The sequence below is a fragment of the Bison bison genome, unplaced genomic scaffold (genome assembly GCF_000754665.1).
Source record: "Bison bison bison isolate TAMUID 2011002044 unplaced genomic scaffold, Bison_UMD1.0 scf7180017864034, whole genome shotgun sequence".
Taxonomy (NCBI): Eukaryota; Metazoa; Chordata; class Mammalia; order Artiodactyla; family Bovidae; genus Bison; species Bison bison.
Window position 1 is genome coordinate 6879503 of NW_011494606.1, and position 22342 is coordinate 6901844.

Below are 22342 nucleotides of genomic sequence, written 5' to 3' on the forward strand. Positions count from 1 at the left end.
TGATGATTTTGATTTTATATTCATCTGAGTTTTTTTATTATTTGAGGTAACTGCGAAATCAGTAAAATTTCTACTCATTTCTCTTTCCCAATAAAGAGCTTGTTTCCATTGCCTCTGCCCATCGAGTCTTCATAGATCACTGCTGACAATCACAAGTAGAGGAAAGGAGTTTGGAGGTTGAGGGAGGGTTGTGATCTCACCTAGTTTATAGATATTTCTTAAACATTCTTATAAGCCTTGATTTTAGCGGGAATTTATTTTTTCATAGCCTCAAGGTTCATGCCCAGTACCTACTTATGATAAAACATAATATCAGCATAGTGGCAAGAACCCCCAAAACATGCCTATTTTCCATGCTTTTGTGTTTTACATAATAGCCACAAATGATACCTTTTATATCATATGTTTAGGTTTCTATAATACCTAAATGAATGTATCATATTTCACCTCTTTTGTATATTGCCTGCTCTGCCTTCTTGGCCTTACATGTTTAGTAGCAGTTTACTTGAGTTTTTTAGTTTGGTATTAGTAGCTACTAAAGTAGCAATTTAGTAGTAGTAAAAAAAAAATAGCTCTGCTAATGGAACAGTTGCCTGTGGTCATTCCTTTGCATAGCCTAGATGAGAAACCTCTTGTAAGGCTACCAGCTGAGCCATGTAGTGCTGTTACTTCTCAGCATCAGACCTTATTCAGCATGGATAAGGTTAGATTTTTATTTTAAATATTAATCAATTTGTATTTTTCTTGCTTTTGAAATTCTGCACAAATTAGCCTAAAAAAATTAGAAGAAATTATTTCTTCATGTGTGCATGCACATGTGTGGGTATGAAAGAGATGGGGGAGGGTGGGAGATAGAACTTTATATTCGAAATTCTGTAACCAAAAGCAAGGACCGTGTTCTTATATTTATTTATAATTTATACTTGGAAATAAAATTAAAACTAGAAACATGTAGAAAAGAACAGTTAAAAGTAACATTAGTAAAGAGATCAGAAATGGATAGAAGGTTTACATCATTTCAAGTTAGTGGAAATTAAGTCACTGTTTGTTTATCTTTGAACTTCTTAATGAAATTAGGGAGAAATCATGAGCTAGTTTTTATTCTCTGAAAGAGGAAGGGTATAATCTCTTCATGAAAGGCAAAGATTCTAAAAGATAGATTTTTATGAAAAGCAGACAGGGACATGAAAGTCTACAACAGTGATTTTATGAAGGATTAAACACTTCCATTTGGCTATTGTTTTTATCAAACCTCATTGAAAGCCAGGCTTACAGTATTAAATAATATACCTATATCCTGACCATATGAAACTGCTTGCAGTCCTAAGTTTTACTCCTATTGCCTTTGCTCATGTTTTCCCCTACCTCAGTTCAGTTGGCAGATATGTGTTCATTCTTTAAGATTCTGTTAAATGATGAGTCAATTCCTCTGTGAGGACTTTCTTGGTCACCTCCTACCCTCCCTCCCCAGATTGTGCCTCTTTTCTTCCTTTCCACTGCTGAGGTTTCCTGCACATGATGCTTTAATATCTTCATGTGTTCTCAGACTCAGAACGAACCAGAGGGGAAGATGGGGGTAAGGAATAGTTAGGGAGTTTGGGATGGACGTGTTCAGTTCAGTTGCTCAGTTGTGTCTGACTCTTTGTGACCCCATGGACTGAAGCATGCCAGACTTCCCTGTCCGTCATCAACTCCCGGAGCTTGCTCAAACTCATGTCCATCGAGCCAGTGATACCATCCAACCATGCCATCATCTGTCATCCCTGTCTCCTTTTGCCTTCAATCTTTCCCAGCATCAGGGTCTTTTCCAGTGAGTGAGTTCTTTGGATCAGGTGGCCAAAGTATTAGAGTTTCAGCTTCAGCGTCAGTCCTTCCAATGAATATTCAGGACTGATTTCCTTTAGGATTGACTGGTTTGATCTCCTTATAGTCCAAGGGACTCTCAAGAGTCTTCTCCAACACCACAGTTCAAAAGCATCAATTCTTTAGCGCTCAGCTTTCTGTATAGTCCAACTCTCACATCCATACATGACTACTGGAAAAACCATAGCTTTGACTAGATGGACCTTTGTCGGCAAAGTAGTCTTTGCTTTTTAATGTGCTGTCTAGGTTGCTCATAGCTTTTCTTCCAAGGAGCAAGTGTCTTTTAGTGTCATGGCTGCAGTCACCATCTGCAGTGATTTAGAGACCAAGAAAAATAAAGTCTCTCACTGTTTGCATTGTTTCTCCATCTATTTGCCATGAAGTGATGGCACTGGTTGCCATGATCTTTGTTTTTGGATTGTTGAGTTTTAAGCTAGCTTTTTCACTCTCCTCTTTCACTTTCATCAAGAGGCTCTTTAGTTCTTCACTTTCTGCCATAAGGGTGGTGTCAGTCTGCGGGTCATCTGGATGGACATGTACACACTGCTATGTTTAAAATGGATAACCAACAAGACCCTACTATAGAGCACACAGAACTCTGCTCAGTGTTATGTGCCAGCCTGGATGTGAGGGGAGCTTGGGGGAGAATGGATAGATGTATATGTATGGCCGACTCCCTTTGCTGTTGCCCTTAAACTATCACAACATTGAAAATTGGCTATACCCCAATACAAAATAAATTTTTTTTTAATATATATTTTTATGTGTTCTCATTATAAATAAACACCTTTAAGTTAGGATAAGGACTGTCTTCAGGTTTATTTCCCCAGTGTTTTATAATAATGCTTTATAATATATATAAACCTTACATATTGACATCACCAAATGGTCAATACCAAAATCAGATTGATTACATTCTCTGTTACTGAAGATGGAGAAGCTGTATACAGTTAGCAAAAACAAGACTTGGAGCTGACTGTGGCTCAGATTATTAGCTTCTCTGCAAAATTCAAGCTTAACCTAAAGAAAGAGGGGAAAACCAATAGGCCAGTCAGGTACAACTTAAATCTCCTATGAATAACAGTGGAGGTGACGCATAGATTCAAGGGATTAGATCTAGTAAACTAGAGTGGCTGCAGAACTATGGACAGAGCTTGGTGATACTGTTCAGGAGACAGTGAACAAAACCATCCCAAAGAAAAAGAAAGCTAAGTGGTTGTCTAAGGAGGCTTTACAAATAGATGAAGAAAGAAGAGATGCAAAAAGCAAGGGAGAAAGGGAAAGGTACATTGAACTAAATGCAGAGTTCCAGAAAATACCAAGGAGAGACAAGAAGCCTTCTTCAAGGAACAATGCAAAGAAATAGAGGAAAAATAGCTGAAGGGGAAAGACTAGAGATAAGAAAATTTAAGAAATTTAAGAAAATTGGAAATATCAAAGGAACATTTCATCCAAAGATAGGCACAATAAAGGATAGAAACAGGTAAAGATCTAATAGAAGCAGAAGAGTTCAAGAAGAGATGGAAAGAATACACAGAAGAACTGTACAAAAAAGATCTTAATGACCCGGATAACCATGATGGTGTTGCTGTAGTCACTCACTCAGAGCCAGATATCCTGGAGTGTATAGTCAAGTGGGCCTTACAAAGCACTGCTGCCAACAAAGCTAGTGGAGGTGATGAAATTCCAGCAGAGCTATTTAAAATCCTAAAAGATGGTACTCTCAAAGTTCTGCACTCAATATGTCAGCACATTTGGAAAACTCATCAGTGGCCACAGGACTGGAAAAGGTCCATCCTCATCCCAGTTCCCAAGAAAGGTAGTACTAAAGAATGTTAAACCACCAGACAATTGCACACATCTCCCATGCTAGTAAGGTCATGCTCAAAATCCTGCATGCTGGGCTTCAGCATTATGTGAACTGAGAGCATATTTAGATCTTCAAGCTGGATTTAGAAAAGACAGAGAAACCAGAGGTCAAATTGCCAACATTCACTGGATCATAAAAGCAAGGGAATTCCAGAAAAGCATTTACCTCTGTTTCATTGACTGCACTAAAGCCTTTGACTGTGTGGATCATAAAAACTGGAAAACTCTTGAAGAGATGGGTATACCGAACCATCTTACCTGCCTTCTCAGAAGCCTGTATGCAACAGTTAGAACCTTGTATGGAACAACTGACTGGTTCAGGATTGAGAAAGGAGTATGACAATGCTGTTTATTGTCACCCTGTTTATTTAACTTACACGAAGAGCATATCATGCGAAATGCCGGGCTGGATGAGTTAATAAGCTGGAATCAAGATATTAATAACCTCAGATATGTTGGATGATACTACTCTAATGGCAGAAAGTGAAGAGGAACTAAAGAGGAACTAAAGAACCTCTTGATGTGAGTGAAGGAGGAAAGTGAAAAAGCTGGCTTAAAACTCAGTATTAAAAAAACTAAGATCATGGTATCCGGTCTCATCACTTCATGGCAAATAGATGGGGAAACAGTGGCGACAAAGTTTATTTTCTCGGGCTCCAAAATCACTGCGAATGGTGACTGTAGCCATGAAATTAAAGGATGCTTGCTCCTTGGAAGAAAAGCTTGACCAACCTAGACAGCATATTAAAAAGCAGAAACATCACTTTGCCAACAAGTTCTGTGTAGTCAAAGCTATGATTTTTTCAGTAGTCATGTACCGATGTTGGAGTTGGGCCATAAAGAAGGCTGAGTGCCAATGAATTGATGCCTTCAAATTATGGTGCTGGAGAGGACTCTTGAGAGTCCTTTGGACTGTAAGGAGATCAAGCCAGTCAATCCTAAAGGAAATCAACCCTGAATATTTGTTGGAAGGACTGATGCTGAAGCTGAAGCTCCAGTATTTGGGCCACCTGATGCGAACAGCAGACTCATTGGAAAAGACCCTGACATTGGGAAAGATGGAAGGTAGAAGGAGAAAAGAGTGACAGAGGATAAGATGAATCACTGACTCAGTGGACATGAACTTGGGCAAATTCCAGGAGATGGTGAAGGACAGGGAAGCCTGGCATGCTGTAGTCCACGGGGTGGTAAAGAGTTGGCCATGACGTGGCGCCTGAACAATGGCACGCCTGCAGAGCAGAAGTGGAGACACAAACGCTGAGGACAGGCGTATGGACACTGCTGCAGCGGGAGGAAGGAGAGGGTGGGCTGTATGCAGAGGGTGACATGCACACATATATTACCACTGGAAAATAGACGGCCAGTAGGAATTTGCTGTGCGATTCAGGGGCTCGTACTAGGGCTCGGTAAAAACCTGGTGGTGTGGGGAGGGAGGTGGGAAGGATGTTCAAGTGGGAGGGGACATGGGTAAACCTATGACTGATTCATGTTGGTGTTTGGTAGAAACCAACACAATACTGTAAAGTATTATCCTTCAATTAAAAATAATTTTTTAAAAAGAAAGGTACATCCTAAAGAAAATTTTTTAATGTTTATATTATTGAATGCAAAGCATTTTGCTTTCTGAGAGAGTCACTATCCACATACACAGAATATTTAGAATTAACTTAGACTTTTCTCATATATCATGTACTTCTCTTGTACTTTTGACGAAAGTTGTATGACATATCAAAACCAAACTGTGAAAGTTACCTGGAGTATAGTTCTTTATACTGAGTAAAGCAAGGTCCATACATTGTAGATACACAACCTTTTGCAACAAGGTTACCATTTTTGTTTGATGTCATCCTTACATGCTCTTTTATAAAATCTAACTCATACAGTGTTCTAACTCATCGTATAATCTGATAGTATGCAACCTCAAATTATGATTTTAATAGAATGCTTAGCAATGACTTAAGACACTTGTGGATAATTTGCTTGTAAGGCTGCTTGTTCCATAGGCCCTACTCCTGTTAGTATTACAGAACTGACTTTGGTTACAAAATAATTACTATCTCTACTTTCTTGCACATTTTGGAAGTTATACTAGTCTAGAGGTCTGGGAAGTGTCCTGCAATATCGTAATCTGAGTTCTAAGGGACTTCCCTTCACAGTTCTTACCTATTTTTACTAGAATTCATTCTTCTGAGAGTTGGTTGGGTTCTCAGTTCTGAAGGCAGATAGACCTAAGTTTGAATCCTGGTTGTTAACCACTAGAAGAAATGAGCGCTTGGTCAAGATACTTAACCTCTTGAAGCCTTTTTTATTCATTGTAAAATATAAATGATAATACTTTATTCTGTTGCAGAGATCATGTGAGAAATGCATGCAGAATGCTGAACACAATGCAGCTTCATTCTGTTATTTGTAATACCTGTGTTTTCTTTGGCAGTATCTTGGATTTGGAACACCATCTAATCTGGGAAAAGGTAGAAGGGCTGCAGCTGCTGCTGACCTTGCCAATCGAAGTGGAGAATCAAATACTCACCAAGACATTGAAGAAAAAGATCGTTTATTACGTCATGTGGAAGCCAGAGATCTTATTGAGTTTGGCATGATTCCTGAGTTTGTGGGACGGTTGCCTGTGGTAGTTCCTTTGCATAGCCTAGATGAGAAAACACTTGTACAAATACTAACCGAGCCACGTAATGCTGTTATTCCTCAGTACCAAGCCTTATTCAGCATGGATAAGGTTAGATCTTTATTTTTTATACTTACTTACGTGTATTTTTTGCTATGGAAAATCTGCATATGTTAGCCTAACAAATTAAAAAGCAGTACTTCTCATCTGGAATACCAGTCTGTGTGTGTGCACGTCTGTACTCAGTTGGTCAGTCGTATCTGACTCTTTGCCACACCGTGGACTGTAGCCTGCCAGGCTCCTCTGTCCATGGAATTTTCCAGGCAAGAATACTGGAGTGGGTTGCCATTTCCTCTTCCAGGGGATCTTCGCAGCCTAAGGATTGAGCCTGTGTCTCCTGCATTGGCAGGCAGATTCTGTTGGCAGGAACAGTCCAGCCTATTACTCACTAAATATGGATCTAGGAATCAGGGAAGGCACGCTGTGTTGTGTTAGACACTTACGAGTTGGCTTAATTTTTTTCTTAATTAAAGTCAGCATTGTAGCTTGAAGCCTAAGGATAGATATTGAGAGAAATTATGCTAGCAGCCTACGGCTAACCCCTCAAGCTAGGCACACAGAATTGTCTTTTTAGTCTTGATATTCTAAATCCTTTCATTATGACATACTAGGTATATTTTTTCCTAAAGTTAGCTCTCACATCTACTTCTCTGCAGTCAGACACTTGGAGCCATGTATCCAATCAGATAGCAAATGTTTGGGTTTTATGAACTTAGTATCACAAAACATTAGTCTCCATCTCTCCATTGCCGCTCTTTCTACCTCAAGTCAGTCTCCTTTATCATTCTTCACCTTGACCCATGCATTTGCTTCCTAATTGGGTTTCCCTACCTAAAGTTTGTCTCTGACCACCACTGCCAAAATATCATCTCCCACTTTACATCCAGAATGGATCTTTTTAAAATTATTGAACATAGGGTTCAACCAATAGATATTAAGTGCTTAATAAATATTTATTGAATGAATAAACCCAAAGCTAATTATTTTACTCCCCTCCTTAAAATGCTTCGGTGGTCCCCTAGCCTTATTTAGATGTCCCCACTTTTATTGTTCTCTTAGCACCATGTGCAAACACTGCTGTAAATGCTATTTTGCTAATTTGTCACCATCCAATACGCTTCAGTTTCTTGAGGGTAAAGGTGGTGTCTGGGTCATCATTCAGTTTCTAATATTTAAACACATCTGGCTTCAATAAATGTTGAATAAAGTCCTAGAAAATCCATGTTAATTTAGAAAACCTCTTCAGGAACTAAGGACAAACTTTGATTCATGCTGTTAACTGTCTCATAAGCTAATTCATAGAAACAAGTGCTTTTTGAAAGCAAGATTCTAAAGCCTCATGAGAGATAATTACCTTGTATAAGTTTTACATTTTCTGGAGGTAGAAATTAATAACCAAAAGTGTTTTAGTACCAAGATCTTATTTTTTAGGGGGAGGTATATTAAATTCTCAGTAATTTTTTGTATTTGTGGTAATTTAGAGAGACTTGTCCTAAAATTGTACCTTTGTTCTATGGGATGAGAGGGTTAGTAACACTTTTTAAAATGAGTATTTTTTCAGAAGCTTAAGTTACAATCTGAAAATACTTGAGTCTGAAAGGAGATAGGATCAGTCAAGACACAAGATTCTGTGTTTTTAAGTATTAGTGAATCAGTGTACTTAACTCTATGGAACATTTCTTTACCTGTAAAGTCAGGGCATTCACCTCTTGTTATAAAAAGACCAATAATGGTGATAGGCAGTAATAGGTAATAGATCAAATACTGCATGATTTTATTGGGAAAATGTCATCATCAAATATTATCTGAATTATTTCTTTTGAATGTATTTGTAGTGTGAACTGAATGTTACTGAAGATGCTTTAAAAGCTATAGCCAGATTAGCACTAGAACGAAAAACAGGTGCACGAGGCCTCCGGTCCATTATGGTGAGTTGGCATAAATTTACAAAAACTAGATTATTTCTTGGTCTGAATTTTAATAATATTAAACCTCCCTGTTTTTCCTTTGGAAATATATCCAGAAATTTGGTCTAATATTTTTTGTGATTTTTTTTCTTGTATATTTTGGCCACACTGTGCAGCATGCAGAATCTTTGTTTCCCAACCAGTGTTTGAACCCTTCCAGTGGAAGCACTGGACTGCCAGGGAAGTCCCTTTTCTTCTTTCTAAAATGGAACTTCAAGGTGTTTGCAACAAAGGACATACACTTAATGTGATTAATGAAATAGAGGAAATCAGGATCATGGGAAGGAGGTTTTTAGAAAACCCTACACAGACCTTTTGACTAAGCTCCAGAGTGGCTCCTCAGAACCATTGAAATTCTCATTGTTGTTTTATGTTTGAAATTAAATTGTACATATTATAACATTTTATTTCTAAATTATTCAGTATAGTATGAACTCACTATTTTAATTTTGTTACAAGTCCTGGAGACCCAGTCTACTTTTCAGCCACCCTCTTTCTTAAAGGTCTTTCCCTTCCCTGGTGTGGCTGTACAGTGGGTTACTGTTTCCCTACATGCTGCAAAAGCAAGCACATGGTCTGTTCTCTGAGGATTTCACTGCTAAGTATTACTTCTCTTATCTAAGTAGGACTTTTTGAACAGAACTACATATCTGTCACAATTTGCGATAATACTTTAATAAAGGTGTCAACTTCAGGTGCTGTGACAGATTTATAAACATGTAAACTAGAAGAAGGCTGCAGTCCATGGGGTCGCTAAGAGTTGGACACGACTGAGCGACTTCACTTTCACTTTTCACTTTCATGCATTGGAGAAGGAAATGGCAACCCACTCCAGTGTTCTTGCCTGGAGAATCCCAGGGACGGGGAAGCCTGGTGGGATGCCGTCTGTGGGGTCGCACAGAGTTGGACACGACTGAAGTGACTTAGCAGCAGCAGCAGCAAACTAGAAGAAAAGGTAATATAGTTGACATTTTTAGAAAATTTGATGTATTCAACCAGTGTTTTCCTTAAGATGGAACATAATTCAGCTGCTGCTGCTGCTAAGTCGCTTCAGTCATGTCCGACTCTGTGTGACCCCATAGATGGCAGCCCACCAGGCTCCCCCGTCCCTGGGATTCTCCAGGCAAGAACACTGGAGTGGGGTGCCATTTCCTTCTCTAGTGCATGAAAGTGAAAAGTGAAAGTGAAGTCACTCAGTCCTGTCTGACTCTTAGCGACCCCATAGACTGCAGCCCACCAGGCTCCTTTGTCCATGGGATTTTCCAGGCAAGAGTACTGGAGTGGGGTACCATTGCCTTCTCCAATCCAGCTGCTACGCATAGGTAAAACTAGTTTTCTTTAGTAAATTACTTTAGATCCACTGCAGCAGTTGAGACAAAAGCATAGTTGAAGTCATAGCTTGGTATAGTTGATTTAAGATTAAGTCATTTTAAAATTAAGGACTACCAGTTGACCTCCTTTGGTGATAAAGTATGTCAGAAATCTTCTTGAGTAACATCTGATCACATGCAAAGTGAAAGTACAATCTTTGTAGGTGCAAGGTGACCTAAGTAGGCAGAACTGCAGAAGAAGCTTTCCCTTATAGAATGACTTTTGTCCAAATTTAGTTAGAAGTTGTTTTAATATGAAGAATATGAAAGCTTTTACATTGACTTTTCAAAATTCAGTTCTTGATGCATCATAGGGACTCCATAATATTTCTTGAGTTGATGAATTTGATTGATAACCTATAGAATACAAGTATTTTGTATGTAACCTCAGTTTTCCATGTAATTCATTACTTTTTTACTCTTTAGGAAAAGCTGTTACTAGAACCAATGTTCGAAGTCCCTAATTCTGATATTGTATGCGTGGAGGTTGACAAAGAAGTAGTAGAAGGAAAGAAGGAACCAGGATACATCCGGTAAAGTGTATTGTCAAACTAAAACAGGTCTAAAACTTAAGATCATTCTTTATTGCTATGGTTTATTGGTCTGTCATACAGTTGTGTGAAAATCTTTATATTCATAAAGGAATCAGTTATCAAATATTCTGTAGAAAAATTTTCTAATTTTGGTTTATAAAATGATATTTTGAGTCTTCTTGGAAATTGATCTTCAAAACTAGCCTCCACTTTTTTCTCCTAAGAGAAGTATCAAAAAAGACATAAAGTAATCTAAATGAAAAGGTTTAAATAAACTTTGCTTCTAATTCTATAATTTATTTATTACTTGTTTCATGTCTTTCATAAGACCAAAACTTGGCTGACATAATTTTCCTCTTAGTTGTATCTTATCACTTGACAAATTTGACATATCTTTCACTGCTTGTATTTAACTATTCTAGGGGTCAGTGAACTGTCCAGTACAGGGCTATTTTTAACACTTGGGGCCGTACAGTTTGTATTGTAGCTACTCTACCCTTACAGCATGATAGTTCAGTCCATAAATGAATAATCCATGTCTGTGTTCAAATAAATATTTACAAAAACAAATGACAGACTTTATTTGGCCGGCAGGCTGTCATTTACTGACCCCAGTCTATTCAATAAATATTTATTAAGCAGTGCTTGACATGAATGTTACCTACACAAAAAATAGGCTTCTGTCACAGGTATGTTACATTTTATGCTTCTAAGGTAACTTATGAGGCAGTTGATTGGTTTTGAACAACCTTTACTTATTCAAAGAGGTATAATCTCTCATTTTGTTTACTATTAGTATACAAAAGAATTGTGGTCTAATCATAATTTTGGCTAATTTGATTCATATTGGTTTGATCAGAAGCTTTCAACTTCTTTCCATTGACATACTAAATGTCAAGTATTGTAGTTAAAATAATAGATTCTACTTCTTTTGCTGGAGAAAAGGCCTTCACTGTTGAAGCCTGGTTATTGATTTGTTTCAGTTAAAAAAAATTGGGAAATTTCTTATAGTTTTTGGTTGTGTGCTCGAAATGTTTCTCATATTTTACCATTAAGCAATCTTTAGAGCAATATTAGAAGTGCTCTTAATATTTTCTTTCTTTGTGCAGCTTTTCTAGCTAGGTGGATTAATTTATTATTTATTTTTTGAGAAGTTGTATTTACCCCTAATTCTTACTAAAAACATAAAAACACTGATGACTTTTCATTATAGGGCTCCAACCAAAGAATCCTCGGAAGAGGAGTATGACTCTGGAGTTGAAGAAGAAGGATGGCCTCGTCAAGCAGATGCTGCAAACAGCTAAACTGTCAGACTTCCGTTGTGTATATAAAGGTGTCCTTCTTTTGTTTAGGATCATAACTGTCTCTGCAGTCTGACATTAAAAGCATTGGATCTATCTTGGATATCATATACATGGTCAGAAGCTTTTAGGATAAAAATCAGATCATGTATATTATGTAACATCACATTGATTTATACAGACTGACATTACATGGACTTTAATGACACAATGTTCCGAGAATATGTACATTATTTTGTTTCGGTTTTTAAAAAATATACTTAAAATCTTAGGAGTTCTTTTAAGCAATGCAGGTGTTGCAATAACTGTGGATTTTACAATAATGTTACTCTACAAATGGGAAAATAAATTCTTTAAAATTGAAGTTGGGATTCCATTCTTTAGCTTGACTTTGTCTACTCATGTTTGTTTCCTGAAAAATGTTAGAATTTTATCCATCTTAAAAATTGGAACGGAAGTTTCCAAGTAGTTAAAGATTTCATGGAAAAAGTACCCTGAAGAGCCATACTTTGATGATTTGTTTAGCTGTGTTCTTAGTCTTATCCACTGATGCATGACACTGACTTCCCGTTGGTACTATTAAGAAAAGACCATTCTCCTGCTAACTTGTCTGATTTATTTGCCGTCTTTGATCCATTTTAGTACCATGAGTGAGCAGATGAAATTAAAAGTCTGCCTTAAATCTTTAGAGAAAGACTACATCTAATTCTAAAAGTCGCATGCAGCATCAGTCATAACAGCCATATGCTGAACTAAATAAAATATCCTAATATTGTACACTTACCTAAAATACTAGTTTTTTGTTTTCTGGTGCTGAATATTTGTCTAATTCTTTGGCTTCATGGAACATTAAAGAAAATCTATGCTTTACTATCAGCAAAAGTGAATGTGTTCATACTAAAATATAAGTTATTAATTTTCATTATGTAGAAACAGTGGGGGAGGTTTGGGGGGCTTAATGAAAATTATTTCATTTGATGCCATAATATTAAAATACTTGGATACCTTTAAAATTTTTTTCTTTCCCTTTATATTGATACAAGTTTCTATATTCTTCCTTCACTTCAGCCTTATTGGAAATTGTTTAAATCAGAGTACCTTTAAACCTTTGTTTTCAATTTTTGGTTTATAAATGCTTGAGTTTTCCTTTTAACTACATCCTACCCCTTTTCTTAGGGAAAGAACCTTAAACTATTAGCAAATTCTAAATCTTGTTGATGGAGTTGGGTTTTCTGTGATGTAATAAGAGATACCTATTTATGGCTGGGGTAGGACCAGAAATGCGCTTCTGCAAAGTGTTTAAGCCTGGTTGCAATAGTATGGAACAGAAACTGGTATCCTTGGTCTCCCTAGTAATGGTTAACGTTCTTCTCAGGAAGGGTTTCATATCATAACTGTTTATTGTCTTTTTCTTACAGGCTCATCATTTTCCTTTTTGTAGAGTGAAAATTGGAGTAGCTATTAAATGTATTGAAGTTAGTCCTCCAGAAATGGACTGGGAGACGTTTTAGTCATAACAACTTACATTTGGTTTTGAAAGTTGTTAACAAAGCATATTGATGTTTTTAAATTAAACACAACTACGATTTGTATCTTGAAACTTGTTTTGGCATTTGAATAAAACAAAAGGATTAAATGAAAGCCCTTGTTGTGGTGTGTCCATAATGCAGTGCCATTTTAAGAAGGACACAGGTATCATGAGCTGGTTTATTCTAGAGACTGGTTAACCCTTCATACTTTGGTATTCCTTTAATTCTCCTAGTTGTGGATTCTACCAACAAAAAGTCTGTTTATGTTAAACATTGATTAATGTTTACCATTAAACGTGATCCTGCATGGGCCCCACACTAGTAGTACATGCCAAGCTTCAAAGAAGCTTAGTCTATTAGGGAAAGCAAATGCAAATGTCAGTGTATTATAATAATGAAAGTGAGGTAGGTACCAGCTGGGAATATACTATACAGTAATCTCAGACATACTTATTGCCTATTTCTCAACTCCTAAAGCTCCCTAGTTTCACATTTCAGAGATTTTAATTTTGATATTCCTTTCTGGAAAATCTGGAAAAACAAGTAGGAATTTGCCAGAAAGGAATCATGAAAATTAAAGTCTCAGAAATGTGAAACAACCAGGGAGCTTTAGGAGTTGAGAAATAGCCAACATGTATGACTACATGTTACTCCTCTGAGATGACTGTTTGATTTATTCTCTCCCCTCTCCATCTTTCTTGGCCTTTCATTGAGGAACCATCACAAGATGGAACTCATCTTCCCACCATCAAATCTATAAATCTATCTGCTTTAACACCCAACCTTTCTCTCCAGTTACAGCTGAAGAATCCCTTTTATCAAAACTCAGTTTCTCCACGTTATTATGAAGGGAGCCCATTACCTGCTCCAAACGTTTTTTAAAAATACAGAATATGCCAGGCCAAGTTGTAATTTTATGCAGAAAGTAATGGAGAGTTATTAAAAGGATTTTAAGCATGAGAATTGAACATCACTAGATACATGTTTCAGATTGTTGGGAAGGTTCTGTGGTAAATTGGAGGAGACATAACTAGAGATCTACTTGCAAACATTTCTCCAGCGCTTGCCCTATATCTCCTACCTCATTGCTTTCCTTCCGTCTGATAAATTCTTTTTTTTTTTAATTGGAGTATAGTTGATTTACAGTGTAGTTTCGGGTGTACAGCAAGGTGAATCAGTTATACAGTAAGTCCTCAACATATGAACCTTCAAGTTGCAAACTTTCAAAAATGTAAACATGCGTTCACATGTCCAGTTACAAAAGTTAGTTCATGTGTCTGGCGTACCTTGTCATGTGTGTGCATCTTGTACAAGTGATGCTTTTGTGTACTGTACAGCACTGTGTATAGTACAGTAGTATAGTATCTTTATTTCAAGCCCAGGATGTGCAGAAGCAGCCATTAAAGCGGTAAAAAGTAGCTGGTACTTCTGTGAAGCGCCAAACGATAATGATGGAAGGAAAGAAAAGTGAAAATCATCGGGGAGCAGAGGGAGGTGAAAAGATGGTAGATGTCGCTCATTCTTACGATATAAACTGTTCAACCACTGGCACAATTCTAAAGAACAAGGATGAGATCATGAAACGTGAAGTCTGTGCTGATAATATCAAAGAAATGTGGGAAAGTGATGGAGGAGATGGAGAAACAGGATCAGCATCAGCGTCAAGTCCTGCTCAGCTTAATGCTGATTCAAGAGAAAGCTAAAAGCCCTTATGAGGACTTGAAGAAGAAACAGAGAATTGGATTGTGTTTCCAGAATCAAGACTGGAGCCGACCTTCACAATGTAAAAGCAAGTGGTGAGGCAGCAACTACAGGTATGGTAGCTGCCTGGAAATTTCCTGAAACATTTTGGGAAGTTATGGCTGAAGGTGCACACTTACCCAAGCAGATTTTTAATGTGGATGAGACAGGACTGTACTGGAAGAGGGTGGCAGACCAAAGTTACATCAGTAAAGAGGGAAAGTTGCTGCCTGGCAATAAAGTAGGAAAGGATAGGCTAACTCTGGTGACAGTGCTTCCGGGCATATGAAACTGAAGTCTGCCTTAGTTTGTTATTCAGAGAACCCAAGAGCCGTTAAAACCGTAGCCAAGGGTCCTCTTCCTGTTACGTGGAAGAGTAATGTCAAAGCCTGGATCACACAGGCCATTTTCCAGGTGGCTTTAACACCATTTTATCCCAGACGTAGAGAAATGTTGCTTGGAGAAGGACATCTCACTCATTCTTTTGCTACTCACCAGTGCTCCAGGCCACCTCCCATTTGTGGGTGACTTTCACCCCAATGTCAAAGTTGTGCATCTGCTACCGAACACTACATTGCTCATCCAGTCTATGGGCCAGGGGGTTACAGCAACTTTGAAGAAATATTTATGTCACATTTGTCATCAGGCAGTGAATCAGGAACAACTTTGAGACAGTTTTGGAAGGACTGTCACTTCTACAAGACATAAAAAACTGCTTGTTGTGAGGTTACAGCTATCACCATGAATGGTTTGAAAGTACCTTTGCTGGCTGTGTGTTCATGATTTCCATGGGTTTGAGAAGGTGGATGAGGAGTCCAAATATGTCTTCAGCAACTTAGTGGTCCCTCAGCAAGAAATTGGATCTAGATCTGCAAGGGGGCATCTTCATTGAACTTGCTGTGAAGCACACGCTTGCTAATGAAGACCCATCAGTAATTGGGGTCCAGAGAAAAGAAGTAACTGAAGAACCCAAGAGATTGATGATACGGGAAATGGCAAGGAGGTTTTCTTTATTTGAGGAGGTACTGTTTTTGAGGCATGGAACCTGAACGTAGAACGGTACACAAAGTTCGCAGCAGCCGTTCAGAAATTAATCCATGCTACCGTGTCATCTATGGCGAGAGAGAAAGAGCTACTACCCAGACATCACTGGATTGTTTTTCCAGAGGGTGGATAGAATTGAATCCATCAAGGAACCAGGACCTGTGCCATCAGAGTCAGGCATGAGTGCGATTGCAGCTCACCCTCTGACTCCAGTTGCTGACAATCCTTCAGCTCTACTATCTCCCACCTCCTCTCCCTCTACCAGTCAGTAACTCTTTTTGCCTGTCCACTGATGCCAGCCCCTGTGTGCCAGCTGTTGTATTTTCAAAGTACTGCACTGTAAGATTAAAAATGTTTTCTTTATTTTTTGTGTTTGTTTTTAATGTATTTGTGTGAAAAGTAACATAAACCTATTCAGTACAGTCCTATATAGCTGATTTTGTTAGTTGGGTACTTACACTAGCTTGTTGGACTTATGAATGCATTCTCAGAATGGAACTCGTTCATATGTAGGGGACATACTATACATATATCCACTCTGTTTTAGATCCTTTTCTTATATAGGCTATTATAGCTCATTGAATAGAGTTCCCTGTCCTATGCGGTAGGTTCTTATTATCAATTTTATGTACAGTAGGGTATATATGTCAATTGGATCGATTTTTTTTATAAACACGCCTCAAACGTTTTAATAGAATCCAGCTTTTCCTTAAATTGTCTTTCCATAGTCAAAACAACAAAAAAAGACCCAATGTTAAAATCACTTAATAAACTTACAAACTTGAAAAATTAGACACTTCAGATAGGCAATAAACTTCATATTATGAAAGGAATATATTCCAAGTTTCAAAGATTTGACAAATTCTGTACAATGTCTTTCATCAGTAGATGGAAACTTTCAAACTCCACAGTCTTCTGTCAGGTAGGACTGGGTGTCATTCACTGGTCTGAGGTCGAATCCATTTCAAGGCATGTCATGGTGGTACAGTAATGGTCGGATGATAAAACCTACAGTCAGGTCTGGTACACTGTTCAATCTACAGTGTTTCGGATGATAAAAGGGACATTCCATTTTCTTACAAGCTGGGAAGTAACAGTGGAGCTGACTACTGGAAGGTGGTGCTGGTGTTCTAACTGGTTTTGGAGGCAGTCCTGGGGTTACTTGGCTCATGTGAGTGAAGGGACTGTCTGGTTTAGTACATTTTGTATCATACTTACAATTTGGATGAACAGACACTTCTCAGCAAATTTACAATCAGGAAAGGCTTTGCAAGGTGACCCAGTGATGGTAAGCATGCTCGTCCCCATTTTTGCAGGCAGGCCAGTACTTGCAGTGCTCCAACAGCTTTTCTGGTTTCTCTGCCAGGCTCAGTTCACTCATCTCAACATTTGAAAAGCTACCATCTGGGTCCTCAAGCCTGCTCAGCAAGTATAACTGCTATGGGTGGAGGAGACCTTCGAGTCCCTCATATGAAGCTGCAGGGTGGTGTGTGGGTCTCATTCCTTAAAAGCACATGTCATCCTCTTGATCTGACATGTATCCTGGGGTGGGGGGTGGTTAGGGTTAGGGTTGCTGGGAACACCGATCCAGTGTCACTATAAACTCGGGGACTTGAAGGTTTACTGGTTGTACAAGATCTCATGTTTGCATAAGGTGTCCATACCCAAAGGGTATCTGCAGTCTTCATCCCCAACTCCTGGTTTGGTGCCAATACTAGTTCCTCAGATAGCTTTGACTTCTTCAGAATAAATGGTCTTGCGTCTGCTTGTACCATGGATTCCATGTCATAGTAATCGACTGATGTGCAGAGTTTCTGCCATCATGGGCTTAATTTGCAATAGGGGTTACAACTGCCTCTGTTGAGTTCCTTGACTTTTGTATATATTATCTCCTTTTGCTTCCTCTTCAATGCGAGAGCTTATTCTGGGGACGCTGCCTTGTCCCTGGACCATTTCTGCTAGCAATTCTTCTTGAGTTCAAGTTCTGGGAGCAACTGAAAGTGTCCGTTTCTGCGAGACTGTAGAATAGTTAGTTGTTTTTGTTAAAGATTCTTGAGCTTCGGATAGAGCCTTCAAAATTAGATTCTTGTTAGCTTGTTTAGAAGGTGGAAGTGAGGGTCTCCGTTCAGGTTTTGCTGGCACTGACACACTGCTGGAGATGCTTCCAGTAGGGGACCCACAATCCTCATCTTCCTCCTCCTCTTCTCCATCATGACTGAAATTTTTTACTTTAACAACTGAACTTACCCAGGCAACTTTCTCTTCTGAAAGTTTTCTTCCTCAATACTCATCTTTTCTGAGTTGTTCCTGAGGAAAGGACCATAAGTCTCTTCTAAGCTGTTAAGCACTTCTGGTTCACACAAACGTCCTGTTTCATACACCTGGCTACTCTGAATATCAAGTTGCTTGGCAGCATGAATACTGTTTTTCTGCTGTTGAAATTGCAGCCTGTTTAAATGAGCACCACTGTCTGCTTTCGACTTGCAGGTGGTCGATAAATTTCAATAGAAGGGCAAGAAGAACCATTTATAAGTGTCACTGTAGTTTTTTTCTGAGATAAGGGTTTCTCCTGCACAAAATTGAGGTCTTCATCAATGAGATCATCTGGTTCTGGCTTAATATCAATCACGTCTTCAGAGGGTGCTAGCTCCCTCAAAGGTTTCACTGTTGACATTGGTCAGGTTGCAGCTCCGTTATTATAAATCTGTCCGACATTAGTGGCTTTCTGCTCCTGTGAACTTGTAGAAACTCTAGATTCTCTTTTTTCAGGTCTAGTGCTAGAAACTGCAAGAGGTGGCACTGCAGCTTCGTGCCTTCTCTCATCTCCTGGACTGAAACTGCTCTTGTTTGAAAGTATGTTACCATCAAAGAGGTTGGTATCAGAAGACTTCAGACTAGAGGGGTCGGTTGTTACAGAACTAAGTTATATAATACCCCATGAAGCCATACAGTGAGTCAAATTGTGTTGTTCCCTTAAACAGGGACAGGTCCTCTGTCATTTGGTCCTGACTTTTCTTGTTCGTCACTATCACCATAATGTAATCAGGAAGTTCTTCATCTTAAATATTCATAATATTTCTATATAGGCATGAAGTTTCATTTCAGAAGTACTATCAGACATTTGTTTCAAGTATAAAAAAATATTCTCAGTTCAAGAGAAGTACAAATATAAGGGGGAAATCAATCAATGTAAGCTCCTAAGTCTTGCAATTTCCCCTTAACGGCACTTGGGATCGTACGGCTGATCTCTGTGCTGATCTCCATGATTCCAGGGAGAGTGGTGGGCACTGCGCGGTGTCCTGCTTACCAGGAGCCAGATGCCAGCTTCCAGCCCACAGCCAGACCACCACCACTGCTCCTGGCCTGGGTCAATTCTTATCAACATATAAAACACAACTCCCTTGAACCCACATCTCCTCCACAGTAAACTACAAGGTGATCCTCCTGTTTCCAGTTCCATTCCAGGTTTTGATTCTGAGTTTTAAAAGACCACTCTGGCTGTGGTATAAGAGACCAGACTGTAGAGCAGTGGTCTCCAACCTTTTTTTGCACCAAGGACCAGTTTCCTCAATATTTTCACAGACCAGGGAAAGGGGGATGGTTTGGGGATGATTCAAGTGCATTAAATTTATTTATTATGCCACTGCTGATCTGACAGGAGGCAGCACTCAGGCGGTAATGTGAACAATGGGGAGTGGCTCTAAATACAGATGAAGCTTTTCTGGCTAGCCTGCCACTCACATGCTGTGTGGCCAGTTCCTAACAGGCCATAGACCAGTACTGGTCCATGGCCCAGGGGTCCCAAACCCTTGATCCCAAAAGGATCAGTGGTTAAATCAGGGTCACTCAGGGCTATTACTAGTTGATGATGGATTGGATTCAGATGATAGCAATGTAAGTGGAAGAGTGGATGGGTAGGTATTTTTGCAAATCTAATGAAAAGTGGAGAAGGAAATGATAACCCACTCCAGTACTCTTGCCTGGAAAATCCCATGGAGAGGAGCCTGGTGGGCTATAGTCCATGGGGTCACAAGAGTTGGACATGACTTGGTGACTAAGCCACCACCAATGAAAAGTGGGATCCCCTGTTCTTCAATGGGAAAACTCAACATGAAAAGGGTGTCTGTCATCCCTATGCTAATTTATAAATTTAATATTCCAATAAAATGCCAATAAAATTTTAAATGCAATTAGGCAAATGGATTCTAAAGTTCATATGGAAAAATAAGCAAGAATGGTAAACAAGTAAAATGATAATGCACATAGTGCTTACTCTGTGTCACTCTGTGCCTTTAATGCAACAACCCTGTGAAGTACGACTCTTATCAGCCCTTCTAGATGAAGAAACTTGAGCCCAGAGTAGTTAGATAGCTTTACCAAGGTCACACAACTACTAAGTAACAGCCAGGATTAACCCCAGGCAGACTGATTCTGAAGCCTCTGGACCTAACCAACAAATGAAAGAAGAATGAGGAGGGATTGCACCTTCTATTTTAAAAATACTATAAACCTTTAAATATCTAAGTCTACCAGTGCATGAATGGACAGACCAGTGGAAAAGAAGGTAAAAGTACAGAAATAAGTCCTAAACATATATGGGAATTTAGTGTTGAAAAGGGCTTCCCTTGTAGCTCATTTGGTAAAGAATCTGCCTACAGTACAGGAGACCCGGGTTCGATTCCTAGTTGGGAAGATCCCCTGGAGAAGGAAATGGCAACCCACTCTAGTATCCTTTCCTGGAAAAACTCATGAACAGAGGAGCCTGGTGGGCTGCAGTCCATGGGGTCCCAAAGAGTCGGGCATGACTGAGCGACTAACTCTTACTTAGTGTTGAAAAAGGTGATATTTCAAATTAGAAAAAGAAGATTCAATAAATGGTATTGACAACTGAGTTACCATTGGTGGCGAAGGATGAGTTAGTTAGCATCACAGACTCAAGGGCATGAATTTGAGCAAACTCTGGTAGTGGAGGAAAGAGGAGCCTGGCCTGCTACACTCTGTGGGATTGTACAGTCAGACACGACTTAGCGACTGAACAACATCCATCTAGAAAATATAAAGGTATATCCATACTTTACCTAATAAATTTTAAGATGAAAAGTGAAGACTTCAAATATCATGTACCGTATTACATATTACTGAATACATAAGATACAAGTAAATATGTAGAATGTTACATTACAAAGTTTCTGAGAAATATTAGAGGTCCCTTGGGAAGTGAAGTCAGGTTCATATTGGTTCTTCTCATGGTACAGAGCTGGAGTCTTACCCAAGGGATCATCCATCACTTTACAACTGTGAAGTTCTAATCATGTGACACTGGAGCAATTGGATACCCAAAGGGGTGAGGTGAGGGGCCTCAAACTAAGTTTTGATATCTGACACAAAAATCAACCCCAAATGGATCACAGACTTAAATGTAAACCTAGAGAACTTTCAGAAAAAGCACAAGAGAGAAGATTTCAGGATCTAGGGCTAAGAGTTCTTAGACTTGACTCCAAAAACCTAAGAGGAAAAATGGGTAAGTTGGACTTCATCAAAATTAAGAATGTTTGCTCTGAAAAAACAAAACAAACATGTTAGGATGAAAGGGCAAGCTACAAACTGGGGAAAAAAATATTTGCAAGCCACATATAAAGGAATAGTATCTAGAATATATAAAGAATTCTCAAATTTCACCAGTAAAAAATCCAATTAGGAATTGGGCAAAAGACACGACCAGACATTTCAATGAAGGTATACAGATGGCAAATGAGCATATGAAAAGATACTTGACATAAAGTAGCCATTAAAGGAGTGGAAATTAAAACCACAATGAAATATCTACCTATCAGGTTTTCTAAAATAAAAAAAAATAGTAACTACACAAAATGCTGATGAGAGTGCAGAGAAACTGGATGATTCATGTATTGCTAGTGGGAATGTAAAATGGTGCAGCTACTCTGGAAAACAATGTGGCAATTTCTTTAAAAACAAAACATGTAACTGGCTTATGACCCTGCAATTACACTTCTAGACATTTTTTCCAGAGATATGATAGTTTGTGTTCACACAAAAACGTGTATAGATATGTGTATAGTAACTTTATTCATGGTAGTCCCCAAATGGAAACAACTCAAATATCCTTTAGTAGGTAACTGACTACACAAAGTATGGTCTCATTTTATCCACAACTTTTTATTTTGCACCACTTTATTGAAATAAAAAGGAACATGGATACAAGAACTTGGATGTATCTCTAAAGGATTATGCTAAGCGAAAACAGTAAAAAGGTTAGGTACTGTATGATTCCATTTATACAACATTCTCAAAAGGAAAAAAAGTTACAGAAATGGAGGATTAGTAGTTGCCAAGGGAAGTGGGTGTAGCTATAAAAGGGCAAATGAGGGCTCCTGGAAGCATGGAAATGTTCTGTATCTTGACCATCAAGATCAACATTCCGG

The 22342-nt window shown here is 38.6% G+C and overlaps 1 protein-coding gene and 1 pseudogene across 1 annotated transcript in view; one reads left to right on the forward strand and one right to left on the reverse strand.

The window, feature by feature from the left end:
- The window catches only part of CLPX (caseinolytic mitochondrial matrix peptidase chaperone subunit), a 35220-nt gene extending 21996 nt beyond the window's left edge, over window positions 1-13224 (forward strand). Inside the window, exons 11-14 of the mRNA XM_010834606.1 lie at window positions 6167-6466; window positions 8251-8343; window positions 10179-10285; window positions 11499-13224. Coding sequence (XP_010832908.1) covers window positions 6167-6466; window positions 8251-8343; window positions 10179-10285; window positions 11499-11589 — 591 coding nt within the window. The 3' untranslated portion in view covers window positions 11590-13224. The remainder of the gene's footprint in view (window positions 1-6166; window positions 6467-8250; window positions 8344-10178; window positions 10286-11498) is intronic.
- Window positions 13225-16834: 3610 nt separating this feature from the next.
- Window positions 16835-19163, reverse strand: LOC104984695 (annotated as a pseudogene).
- Window positions 19164-22342: the final 3179 nt, after the last annotated feature.